Raw genomic sequence first — 13,290 nt, forward strand, 5'->3', positions numbered from 1 at the left:
CCCTCAGAGCCGCTGGACCCTGCTCGGACAAGCCCTGCTCTAACGCCTGCTGCTGGCTGGATCTGGCATTGGATCAAGCCCCAGGGTGTCCCTTAGACCCGGGCCCAGACCCACAAACGCTCACACCAGCTGCTCACAAGCAAGTGTGCTGAGAACATCCCTGCGCATTGCCTTGTCCCCCACTCCCCGTGCAAAGGGAGCACAAAGTGCTGCTAAACCACAATGGTGGCAACGTCCCCCCGCGTGGCACTGCTGCAAGTGACGACACCGAGGGCAAGGCAAGAGGGAATCGGGCCCCGTGGGCCTCCCATGGGCCAGCCGGGGGTCCGAGCATCCGCTCAGGTCCAGGAGAGATGCCCCTGGCCGAGTCCCCGTGACGATAAATAATTCACGGGCAAGGCAAAGCGGGTGGTGAAATCCCATTAGTGCTCCGTGTAAGTAACGACTCAGCAACTGGGAGAACCAGAGGCTGACTCCTGCAGACCGTATGATTGACAGCCGCGGCCTCGCCCCATCTGGGGTCACTGCTTGATTCGACTACAAGTGCACGGAGCACGTTGGCCTCATCCCGCGGTCGCTCCTGTGGCCTGGGACAGTAGGAGCCATTCATCTGTACTGGGGTCCTTACACAACTGATCCCCCTGAGTGCCCCCAACCAAACCAGAGCCCCTGGGCCCAGCCTGGCAGCAGCAGGAGACTGGCAGAGTGGCAATGGGTGGCCTCAGGGAAGGGAGCTGCAGGAGTCCAGGCGAGAGGCTGAAGGCAGGGGAGTGGCGGGATGATGTGGCAGAGGTGGTGATGGGAGCTCAGAAGAGGGAGTGGACGCGGGAGTTGTGCTGAAGGAGGTTCCTCCTGGGAGACATTGGCTGAGATGAAGCCACAAAGTCCGCTGGCCAAGGCAGGCAGGGAGGAGGAGTTCTAGGCATTGGAGGAGCTGGTCCTCATCAGGCCCTGTGTATAGTGGAGGCCCCAGTCAGGATGCTGGGTGTTATATGGACACCTGGGGTAACAAAAGCCCCTGTCCCACAGAGCCCAGTTTCAGGAGAGCCGGGTATCCAGGGGCCACGCTCTAGGACCTTGAGCTGAAGCATCTGGCACCGGCCACTGTCGGAAGACTGGATCCTGAGCTAGTCGGACCGCTGGTCTGATACAGTCTGGCCGTTCTTCTGAGCTGTGGTGGCTTGTGGGCCTTGTGGGTGCAAAGTGACAGAGCTCAGACTGGGCCCCAGCTCCGCCGAGGTCTGGCCAGCACCAGCTTGTGTGCAGGCCGAGAGCATTACAGCATCGTCAGTCCCCTGGGGCATGTTGTGTGCCCCAAATGCCTCTTGCTCGCACAAGGTGCCCGGCTGGTTATCGGTGCCCTGGCCTGGCCTTCACCACGGGAGACCTGAGTCCAAAGACTGGCTCATTGAACAGGGAAACAGGAATTCTGGGCACCCTCATCCCAGCTTTCAGTAGACACTGATCCCCATCACCAAGCCACCACTGAGTCAGGACCAGGGTTCAGAGGCAGAGCTGGGTGTGGGGAGCCCCGAGCTGGGGTAGCAGGGGGCTGTGGGTCCGGATTATGGGGCACTGGCAGAGCTGGGTGTGGGGAGCCCAGGGCTGGGATATCAGGGGGCTGTGGGTCGGGATTATGGGGCACTGGCAGAGCTGTGTGGGGAGCTCAGGGCCAGGGTAGCAGGGGGCTGTGGGTCCGGATTATGGGGCACTGGCAGAGCTGGGTGTGGGGAGCTCAGGGCCGGGGTAGCAGGGGGCTGTGGGTCCGGATTATGGGGCACTGGCAGAGCTGGGTGTGGGGAGCTCAGGGCCGAGGTAGCAGGGGGCTGTGGGTCGGGATTATAGGGCACTGGCAGAGCTGGGTGTGGGGAGCCCAGGTCTGGGGTAGCAGGGGGCTGTGGGTCTGGACTGGGGTTCAGAGGCAGAGCTGGGTGTGGAGAGCCCAGAGCTGGGATAGCAGGCGTGTCAGGACCAGGGTTCAGAGGCAGAGCTGGGTGTGGGGAGCTTGGTCAGGGCTGAGGTGCATCGTCAGGTGTTGGGATCCACACTGTCTGCTCCCCAATCCTGGGCTAGCAGGGGGTAAGGGGGGCTGCCAGCCAGGCCTGAGGACCATCAGCTAAACTGTGGGGGCTCTGAGTGGCACCGCAGCATGTCAGTTCCCCCCGCTCCCTTTCAGCGCACTGAGCGCGGCAGACAGGAGTCTGCCCCGAAGGGGCCAGAGGGAGACCAGGGCAGCGTTGACCCCGAGCCCCAGGCAGCTGCCGTGTGTGCAGGGGAGGGTCTGAGTTCCCGCGCAGAGGCGCCAGGCAGGGTGGAAGTGCCCTGTCTAGCAGGTTGAAGCCGCACTGTCTGGCAGGCAGCAGACACTGGTAGTGGGGCCGGGGTGGGGCGGAGGCTGGGTCGCGTGTGGTCACAGCTCTGCCCAGGGCAGTGATGTAAGCACCAGAGATCTGTGCTGGGGAACACGGATCCTCTCCCTGCCTGTGCCTCGCTCCCTGCTCACACACAGCCTTACTTCCAGCACACCATGAGTCTGAAACTGAAGCTGAAGCCGGTAAGCAGTGAGATGGGGGGACGGGACGGGGGGACGGGCAAGGCTGAGACAGGGGGAGGCTGCTATTGCCATGGGGAGAGCGGCTCCAGGGGGCGTTTGTCCCTAGAGTGAATTAAACCCCAGAGGGGAGCCAGGACACATTGGCTCTTTTCTTTGCGGGGAAGGGGGGCGGGGGAAGCCGTCCTTTCCCCAGGAAACAACTCCCACTTGACCTAGCCAGCCCTGCTCTCTGGGGAGGCAGAAACTCCTGCCGGGGGTGGGAGGGTGGGGAGCTGGCGTGGAGCGGCCCAGCCTCCTTTGTGCCCTGGACTTTTAAAGCCACAGAGGGGTCGGCCGCACACGTCTGCGATGAACGTACAAATCTCTGCCTGGGAACCAGCCTTGAGCTCATGGCCCTGCGTGGGGCCCCTTACTGCAGCCTCAGCATCCCCTCCTGCCCTGGGTGCATCGGGCTAGTCAGAGACCTGCTGGGTTTGGGTTGATGCAGTGAGGCAGGATTGAGGGGACGAAGGGGAAAGACGTGCTCCTTCTCCCCTCCTGTTCTGCCGCCTGACGTTCTGTGGGTTCTGGGAGTTTGGGTCTCACAGCTACTAAAAGCAAACAACCCTCCCTCCCCCCGCCGGCGACCAGGAGACTGACTAAATCCTGCTCTTGATTACTCCAGAGTGAATCTGGAGTGAGCCCGCTAAAGTCAGAGAAGTTACTCCAGATTTATGAGTCACACCCAGTGGTTCTTGGATATGAAGGCAGCAGATGCCTTAGAAATCCCATAGAGCAATGGCAAGGGTGAACGGGTGCCTCGGCTACGATGACTGGAGGTGGTAGATGATCCGGATTCCTTCCCTAGATGGATGCATTGGCTGGGTAGGATCGCTGGAGAGGCTGGACGGATACACAGACTAGCTGGAACTTGGGGCTTGGCTCTGGGCTGTAATTCCGGGAGATGTTTTTTCTCTCTCACGTTTTGTTCTCAGTTCGAAGGGTCCCCAAATCCCTCCACTTTGGGCAGGGTCAGCCAAGTGAGAAGCCTTTTGAATTCCATAAGCCAACCTCCCTTGCTCCTTCCCCGGCTCCGCCGATTCATGTTGAAACGGTTCGTTTCAGCCTTGAAACCAAAAGGCCGGAGCTCGGGCAGGTGGCGTGTGCCGGAAGCCGGCCGAGAAAGATAACGCGGAACTTGGCACGTGAGCAGTGTATACGTAGCTCTCAGAGCAGGGCAAGGGAGCTGTGTTAGCCACCCCCCAAAGGTTAGACCCGCCGAGGGGCTGAGACCACCTGACTCCTACTGCCATGAGTGGGCCGTGAGGAGTCCCTCAGGATCAGGCCCCCGTTGGAATGTATCATACGGGCTTCCTGCTCTGCTGTGATTGTTACTCGGGCTCTGATCCGAAGCCTTGTACAATCCATGGGAGTGCTTCCTGTTGGCTCCAAAGGACTTCGGATCATGCCCTGGCATTGCTACCAGGCTTAAAGGCAGCTTGATCCTGCCCCCTGCATCCTTTGCATTGCTCGGGGGGGGGGTCCCAGTTCCCCTCCCCTTGCCCCGATTTGCTCCTGTCGGGATGAGGCGGTCGGTTCCCTGACCCCGCCAGCGCAGCACATCCCCCTTCGGAACGATTGGATTTCGGTCACTTTTTCCACTCCCTCTCCCTCCCTTGCCAGCCACGTCTTTGGCCTTCCCGGCTCTTGATTGGTGGCTTCCTCCCCACCCGGGGCCTGGCCATTGATTGATTTTGATTAATCTGCGGCAGGCTCCTGAATGCCCTTTGCCGGCGTGTGTGCATGTGGGTCTGGGCATGCATGTACCCGTGTGTGTGAGAGACACCATCTTGCTGCCTGTGGGGGGAGCCGGGCCTGGGTGCAGGAAATCCAAACCACGCCATGGTCCAGCAGCTGTTAAGTTTCAGGCTGGGACGTGGACAGGCAGGAATTACCCTAACGGTGGGGCAGCGGGCAAGGGGCTGGCAGTCGAGAGGCATTGGCTGGAGGAGGCGGATGCAGGGCAGGACCATTGGTCAGTGGAGAGGCCCTGGTTTGCGGGGCTGGCTAGTGGGTGGCAGGGTGGGGCTGAGATACACATATGGTGGTTGGGGGGGTCAATCTGAATGGGCCGTCGCTGATCTGGACTCGCCCTAGACAGCTGGGTTTGTTAATGCTGGGGCCGATGAGGGGAGAGCACACGGAGGGGACTGTGGACAGTATCTGGAGGGACACCAGCCAGGTAAAAAGAAACCCAGTGAGTCCAGTGGATGCTCCGGTAAAGCTCACCCCCAGAAGTATGCGGGGGGGGGGGGGGAGTAGGAGGATCAAGAGGCAAAGGCACAGCTGGGGTTGCTCGGTTCCTGCCACGCCCCTAGGACCAGGCCGCCTGCTGCCGTCATGTCACCAGTGACCCCAGTGCCAAGAGAGTGTGAAACACGCCCATCCTGCCCTGGGAGCGCGTTACCCCTCTTGGCAATGGAGCATCAGGCCCAAAGCGCTGGCAGGATTAAGGGCCTTGTCCTCGTCGCTCACTGGCACAAATCGGAAGTAACTCCGTGGACACCAGTGGTGTAAACCTGGTGTCAGTGGGAGGAAAATTGGGCCCTGATGGCAGGGGGAGCCTAGTGTGGGGGGGGGAGGGAAGGAAAGGAAGGTCCCCTCAGATTCCTCTCGCTGGGCTATGGGACCTTTACCTTTCAGCCAACGAGCCAGCAAAGAGCCGGCACCAACCAGGCCGGGGCCTTACGCTCAACCCTGGATGGTGAGCAACCTCCTGGCTCAGCCACGGGTGTAGGCAAATGGACACCCCGTGTTATTCCTGGGAGGCCAGGCCAGGGCTCTCGCCATGCAGCGCTGCCTGGCTCTGCCTGTGAGCAAGGGCCACCCCGCTGGGCTGGCTTTTCTCCGCGGTACTTTTGGGTGGCTCCCTCCTCCATCCTGCTGGGGCGCGGTGCAGAAGATACTGGAGCAGAGCAGGCGTCTGGCCTCTCCCTTCGGGGTCCAGGAAGTCTAGAGCTGCTGGTTCACCTAGTGTTTGGGACCCTGAGGGCTGAACATCCCTCCCCTGCCCTCCGGGCAGCAGGTGCCAACCAGATGGGTTCCGGCTCCCCTTGGATTTGGAAAGACCCCGAACGATCCCTCTGTTTCGTGGAGATGAACTCCCTCCTCTGTCAGGCCACTGGGGAATCCGAGACCTCCCCTGGCATCTCCCCACTGTGTCCTGGTCAGATGGATCCGAGAGGGGCTGGAGCCAGTAAGCTCACCATAGGGTGACATGCAGTGGCCTGTGTTAGACGAGATGAGCTAATGGTCCCGTCTGGCCGGAAACTCAATGAAACTACAGCAAGGGAGAGGAAGTTTTCTCCTGGGCTCCGGAGCAAGGCAGGGCTCCAGTGCATGATACTTCGCTATATGTCCCCTTGGCCCTTCCTTGATGGCTCCTTCCCTCCCCAGCCCCATGCTGGGGCCCTACTGCTGCCACTACCTCATCACACCCATCTTGTCACACAGTGTCTTGCCGTGGTCATTTTGACGCCATGGATCAGCTTCCCCCCTTTCTCCCTCCCTCCCAGCTCCTCCCACCCACCGCAATCAGCTGTTCAGCAGTGTGCAGGAGGTGCTCAGGAGAGGGGGGTGAAATGGGGCGGGAAGAGGTGGGGCGGGGACGGAGCAGGGGAAGGAAGAGGTGGGGCAGGAAGAGGTGGAGCAGGGACGGAGTGGGGGTGGGAAGAGATGGAGCGGAAGAGGCAGGGCAGGGACAGAGTGGGGGTGGGAAGAGATGGAGCGGAAGAGGCAGGGCAGGGACGGAGTGGGGGCGGGAAAAGGTGGAGTGGAAGAGGTGGGGTGGGGTCAGGAAGAGGTGGAGCGGAAGAGGCGGGGTGGGGACGGAGCAGGGTTGGGAAGAGATGGAGCGGGAAGAGGCGGGGTGGGGACGGAGCAGAGGCATGAAGAGGTGGGGCAGGGACAAAGCAGAGGCGGGAAGAGGTGGAGCGGGAAGAGGCGGGATGGAGCAGGGGCGGGAAGAGGTGGAGCGGGAAGAGGCGGGGCGGGGATGGAGCAGAGGCATGAAGAGGTGGGGCAGGGACAAAGCAGGGGCGGGAAGAGGTGGAGCAGGAAGAGGCGGGGTGGGGATGGAGCAGGGGCGGGAAGAGGCGGGGCAGGGGTGGGGATGGAGCGGGAGCAGGAAGAGGTGGAGCGGGAAGAGGCGGGTGGGGATGGAGCGGGGGCGGGAAGAGGCGGGGCAGGGGTGGGGTCTTGGGGGAAGGGGTGCAGCGGGGCGGGGCCAGGGTGGAGTCAGGGTGAGCACCCCCTGGCAGATTAGAAACTTGGTGCCGATGAGTCAACTAAAGGAGAATCACTGACCTGAATTCCATTAAGTGCTTACTGCAGTTGCTCTGAAATTCAGGCCAGATTTATAGCTTCTCTTTAGGCCCCCAGCTGGCCTCTACCCAGTCCTTGCTGCCTGCCTTGAAATGGGGACCAGGAGCTCCTGGATAAATGGAGTGACAGTCTGTTTCGTAATGTCCCGTCTTGCCCACCCCCGCCCCGCTGTTGAATGGTGACCAATGATCCTAGGCCTTTTACAAGCAACAGCACGCTGGAGGCAGGAGAGAGAGAGAGCTCACCTTATTTGGGGGGGTGACATTGGAAGAACACCTGTGGGTGCCTGGGGAAGGGCAGAGCAGTTGGGAGGGTTGATTGGGGAAGGGATGTTGAGGACACTTGATGCCATCAGGCAAAGTTGGGCTCCAGGACCTTCTAAGCCCACCTTCCCCCTGGTTCTTGCATCCCCTGTGCCCCTCCCATGCCCATCTCCCTGGCAGGTCCTGTCGCTGGGCGCGGATGTCCTCCCGGAGTACAAGCTGCAGGCGCCGCGGATCCACCGATGGACCATCCTGCACTACAGCCCCTTCAAGGCGGTGTGGGACTGGCTGATCCTGCTGCTGGTCATCTACACGGCCGTCTTCACGCCCTACTCGGCCGCCTTTCTGCTCAACGAGGAGCAGGAGGAGAAGCGCTGGAACTGCGGCTACTCCTGCAACCCGCTCAACATCATCGACCTCATTGTGGACATCATGTTCATTGTGGACATCATCATCAACTTCCGCACCACCTATGTCAACATCAACGACGAGGTGGTGAGCCACCCTGGCAAGATCGCCATCCATTACTTCAAGGGCTGGTTCCTTATCGACATGGTGGCTGCCATCCCCTTCGACCTGCTCATCTTCCGCTCCGGCTCTGATGAGGTGAGCAGTGGTACGACGCAGAACCCAGAGACCTGGGCTGCGCCCTTAGAGGGTAGAGTAGAGACCAGTCTGCCTGGGGTTTCTGGTGCCCAAACACCATATTGACGATGGAATTACAGATGGAGGAGGGAGAGACATGGATAGAGGGGTGGGTGGATAGATGGATAGTGGTTTGAGCATTGGCCTGCTAAACCTAAGGTTGAAGTTCAATCCTTGAGGGAGCCACTGAGGGTTCTGGGGCAAAAATCTGTCTGGGGATTGAGCGGGGAGTTGGACTAGATGACCTCCTGAGGTCCCTTCCAACCCTGATATTTTATAATTCTATCCGGCCTGATCTACCCCCTGCTGGAGGCACCATGACAAGCTCCTACATAGGAGAAACCCACTCAAGAGAAGGTACCAACAAGACTTAGTCCTCCAAGGGCCTAGAAGGGCTGGGAAGAGACAAAAACCAATCAGGAGCCAGCAGGCAAGTTAAGAAGGCTTGTCTGCACCATCTCCTGGGGAATGTTAGGTGAAGCTGGGATAGGAGAGGAGCTGGGTCCAGGAAGTGTTGTGGCCAAGAGGTTACTTTGTTTTGGGTTTATTTGCAACGTTAAAATAGCAGATAGCCAAAGTCTGAGTCCCGCCTTAGAGGACTGGTACAGAGACACTGCAGGAGTTGCCTTACTCTGAGCGGGCTGTCCTCCATGGACAGACAGGGAGAAAAGGCTGTATAGGAAGGGATGGGATAGAGGGGGGAAGAGATAAAGAGAGAGGGGGAAGATTGATAAAAGGGCAGCAGAGAAACGTCTTTTTCCTGGTATACACCTAGCAGCTGTGAGCTGACATTGCTGTTGGTGAATAACCCAACGACAATATAGCTGCACTTCAGACTAGCCAGGGAGTGCTGCCTCGTGGTTCTGACTGAGCCCCCAGGAACAAGCCACTGTCCACACAGCGTGGTTCGACTGTGGGGGCTTCCCCATTGAGGAGTGGCCCCTGCCCCCTGAAGGAGGAAGGAGACTGGAGTAGATAGACCAGGGATTGTGATTTAGTACGGCAGGATGCTGGGTTAGACCAGTGATCTGCCCCAGATATCGAGGAGGCTGCTGGACTAGCTGGATCTGCTGTGGCCGTTCTAAGCCTAGAAAGATGTTTTAGGGAACGCCTGGGGACGATTTCACTGTTGTTAACTCGTGTTTGGGTAGCACTCAGAGGCACTAACAGAGATCAGGCCTCAGCGCTGGATGGACACATAGCAAGAGACAGTCCCTGTCCTGGTCGAAACCGACAATGGGCAGGAGGGGAAGTGACTTGCTCTAGGTCAGCGGTTCTCAAACTTTAGCAACCTGAGGACCCCCATTTTGATTTAAAAAATTTTGAGGACCTCCAAGCCTCCCACTCATCCCCAGGCCCTGCCCCCACACCACCCCTTCCCCCAAGGCCTCACCCCTGCCCCACTTCTTCCCACCCCTCCTCTTCCCCACCTCTTTCCACCCCGTCCCCCGCTCCTCCCCCTCCCCCCAGTGCCTCCTGCACACCGGGGATCTGAGGGTACTCCAGGGGGTCTGTCGGCCCCACTGATTAACTCCTCTCCCTCCCTCCCTCCCTCAACTCCTCCCCCCAGTGCCACCTGCACGCCGGGGAGCTGAGGGTATTCCAGGGGGTCCGTCGGCCCCACTGATTAACTCCTCCCCATCCCTCCCTCAAATCCTCCCCCTCCCTCCCAGTGCCACCTGCATGCCAGGGAACAGCTGTTCCTTGGCGTGCAGGCGGCACTGGGGAGGAGGGGGAGGAGTTGATCAGTGGGCCTGGCGGGCCCCCTGGAGTACTCTCACGGACCCCCAGGTGTTCATGGACCCCAGTTTGAGAAACGCTGCTCTAGGTCATACAGCAGCCAGAGATAGTGCCAGAAATAGCCGCTCCTGAAGGCCAGGATGGCTTACTGCCGAGGGGGCTGATAAGTCAGTCTCCAGTCTCGGGTATTTGGGGGGTTCCCTAAGCCTCTCCATGGGCTGGCATTGTCCCCTGGCTTGGCCCCTGAATCCTGGTGTCGCCTCAGCCAAGTCCCTGCCCCCTCTGCCTCCATTTCCCCACATGAAAGGTGCTGGGGATGGTGCGGACCACGTGGTTGTGCCTCTGTGATTCCGATTGGAGTTTTGTAGCTTGTTCGTTACGGTGGCTTTGTGGCCAGGAGCCTTGTTACTCTGGCTGTCGCCTGCCCCATCAGCCAGGGAGCCGCTCAGCGGGCATTGATTGGCGTTTCGGTTCACAGCTGGGGATTGTTCTTTTCAATCGGGAACACCAGGTCCTGATATTTCGCCCATCCTTAGCCCCAAGGATCTCCAAAGCGAGTTACCAACACTCATTAATTATGCTTCCCTCCCTCAGGGGTATTATCCCCTTTGAACTGAGCACAGAGAGATGAGGGACTTGGCCAAATGAGTGGCAAGGCTGGGAAAGGACCCAGGAGTCCTGACGCCCAGTCGTCTGCTCTCACTAATAGAGACCTCCCTTCTCAGAGCCAGGACTACAACCAAAGAGTCTTGGCTTCTTTCCTAAACCACTAAATGGTCCTTCCTGTCCCGAGCTGGGACGAGGACCCAGGAATCCTGACTCCCAGTCCTCTGTTCTAACCACTAGACCACACTGTATCCCAGCAGCATGAATGGAACCCAGGCGTCCTGGCTCCTCGTCCCCAGTTCTAATTGTCACCTCCACTGAGGATTCCATTTGGTTGCTGGCTGATTTCCTTTCCCCACTTGTCCCATCTGCAGACCACCACGCTGATCGGGCTGCTGAAGACAGCCCGGCTGCTACGCCTGGTGCGTGTGGCCCGCAAGCTGGACCGCTACTCCGAGTACGGGGCGGCCGTGCTCTTCCTTCTCATGTGCACCTTCGCCCTCATCGCCCACTGGCTGGCCTGTATCTGGTATGCCATCGGCAACGTGGAGCGGCCCTACATGGAGCACAAGATCGGCTGGCTGGACAACCTGGGCGACCAGATCGGCAAGCGCTACAATGACAGCGACCTCTCCTCCGGCCCCTCCATCAAGGACAAGTACGTCACCGCGCTCTACTTCACCTTCAGCAGCCTCACCAGCGTGGGCTTCGGCAACGTCTCCCCCAACACCAACTCCGAGAAGATCTTCTCCATCTGTGTCATGCTGATTGGCTGTGAGTACCTGGCCGGGCCTCCCAGCCTGGTCCCCACTCGCCCTCCTGGGCCACATGACCCTCAGCTGGGGGACCTCCCATCTGCTGCCCACACCCCACTCACCTTCCTGGGCCACACAACCCTCAGCTGGGGGACTTCTCATCTGCTGCCCACTCGCCCTCTTGGGCCACGTGACCCTCACCTGGGGGACCTCCCCACTCCTGCCTGTTCCCATGTGCCCTCCTGGGATGCAGTGGTGGCCAGAGGCCACAGGGGCTGCTCTGGGGAGAGGAGTGGGTTAGCTCATATTGAGAAGGGTGGGGAGTGCTTGCCCGGCCCAGCACCTGGGTGCAGACAGCTGCCTGTAGAGGTATTCTCTGCACGGAGAACCCAGCTTGGCTTGGGGAGGCTCCTGAGAGTCAAGTGTAGGAAACTGGCCAGCTCACAGATCCATGACAACCAGAGACTGCCTGTACTAAGCATTTGGAGGGGTTAGGCAGGGGGCACTAGACCAGAGAGAGAGAGGGTTTCTGGCAGCTAAGAAACAGGGTAAGGGACTTTTGCATGGATTGATCCCCCCCCCAGCTTGACCCAAGAGACAACTCCAATACCCAGTGTGCTTTGGCCCTACAGCCCCCCATTCCACTGCCAGACATGCCCCCAATCCCCAGCATGAGTCCCCCTAGCCATCCATGACCCCCCATGGCTGGGAACCTGGAGCAGCTCACATCCCCCTGGATCAGCAAGGGAAGCAGCCGTGACACATGGGGGCCGTGGGAGGGGATCAGGTGTCTTGGTGAGAAGGCAGCCAGGAGGGGGTTGGAGCTGCTGTCCATGGGGCGTGTCCAGGAGCAGTTCCAACCCTCGCTTCACCAAAGGTCGATCCCTTCTGTGGGATCCCTGACCCCAGCCCTTTCCTTGCAGCTCTGATGTACGCCAGCATCTTCGGCAACGTCTCTGCCATCATCCAGCGCCTGTACTCGGGCACGGCCCGCTACCACACCCAGATGCTGAGGGTGAAGGAGTTCATCCGCTTCCACCAGATCCCCAACCCCCTGCGCCAGCGCCTGGAGGAGTACTTCCAGCACGCCTGGTCCTACACCAACGGTATCGACATGAACGCGGTGAGTGCCTGGCTGATGAGAGGGGAACCGCCACCCCCATGGGGCTGAGCCGCTGTCAGGCAGGGATCTGGGTCCCGGGTCCTGCAGAGCCGCTGCCAATAACCCTGAGGCATCCGTGGGGAGGGAAATAGGAAGGCAATTTATGGTGCTGCTTGCTTTGGGAAGGCTCCTAGCTCCGTGGTGGGCACCCTGCAGAATCCTGAGCCGATCTCCACTGCCTCCTGTCCCACTCTCAGTGCTTTTAGTTCGGGCTGGAAGAAAGCAGGGCAAGATGAGATCGCGTCAGTATCGCATGGGTGCCTGATTGGAGCCATGTGAATGAACAGTGGGTCCGTCTGTCTCCACGCAGACCCATTACTTAGCTAGCTAGATACGCACTACTTAGCTTGGTGGCTGGGGAGGTCAGGAGAAGGGAGGAGGCGAGGGTGTGCTCTCCTAGGCTTTCCCTGGCTGCGGGCTGAGCTGCCGGTGGTTTGAAGCTGAACTGAAAGCCCACTGCTATGGTCCAGCGTCAGTTTCCGTTGGGTGCTGGGGAAAGGCTCTGGAGCGCGTATCGATCCAACTTCCTCTCTGCGCCGCTGGTTGCTAAGCAAAGCAGGTTGTGCTGTGGGTGACAGGGAAAGGACGGCATTTAAATAAACTTCAGTCCAGTTTAATTAGCATCTGGAAAGGCCGCGATGAGGGAGCGAAGGGGATCAATGGGAGAGCAGCATTATGAGAGAAAGGCCTTCGCTCAGACCCCTTTGAGCCTTCGCCATCGGGAGAAGCCCTCCTCCTTAGACACTAGCCATCCAGAACGGGGTGCTGTGAACCCGAGGAGAAGAGAGGACAGTCAATTATAAAAAAGAGTCCATCTCGCCTCTCGGGCGAGGAATGTATTCCCCTCGCTGGGTCAGCTTGCAGATTTTCACCCTGCTCCATGTGCTTGACAAGCACCAGGTCAAGGCGAAATGGAAGCCAAGCAACAAAATGTGTAATTAACCTGAGGAACTCACAGCCACATGATATTACTGAAGAAAATAGTTTAGATTAGACATTGATACTAATAATTAGAGATGGGCCCAAGCCAGAATGGTAGGTATGGACACCCCCCCCCCAGCTTTGGAAAAATTCAGATCCTGATTCAAAATTTGCTTCTGGTCCATTTGCATTATAATGAGCCAAACCAAACCCCAAGTCCAAGCACCCCAAACTTTGTGGCTGGGGTCTGTTTCTCATCGTAATCCTGAGTGCTTTATATTT

General features: G+C 59.3%; 1 protein-coding gene across 1 annotated transcript in view; it reads left to right on the plus strand.

Annotated features, from left to right (window-relative positions):
• KCNH6 (potassium voltage-gated channel subfamily H member 6) overlaps positions 1 to 13,290 on the plus strand; it is a 97,959-nt gene that overhangs the window by 72,899 nt on the left and 11,770 nt on the right. The window contains exons 5-7 of the mRNA XM_054014412.1: positions 7,360 to 7,785; positions 10,545 to 10,944; positions 11,849 to 12,048. Of these exons, the coding sequence (XP_053870387.1) occupies positions 7,360 to 7,785; positions 10,545 to 10,944; positions 11,849 to 12,048 (1,026 nt within the window). The remainder of the gene's footprint in view (positions 1 to 7,359; positions 7,786 to 10,544; positions 10,945 to 11,848; positions 12,049 to 13,290) is intronic.

The sequence above is a fragment of the Malaclemys terrapin genome, chromosome 25, assembly GCF_027887155.1.
Source record: "Malaclemys terrapin pileata isolate rMalTer1 chromosome 25, rMalTer1.hap1, whole genome shotgun sequence".
Classification (NCBI taxonomy): domain Eukaryota; kingdom Metazoa; phylum Chordata; order Testudines; family Emydidae; genus Malaclemys; species Malaclemys terrapin.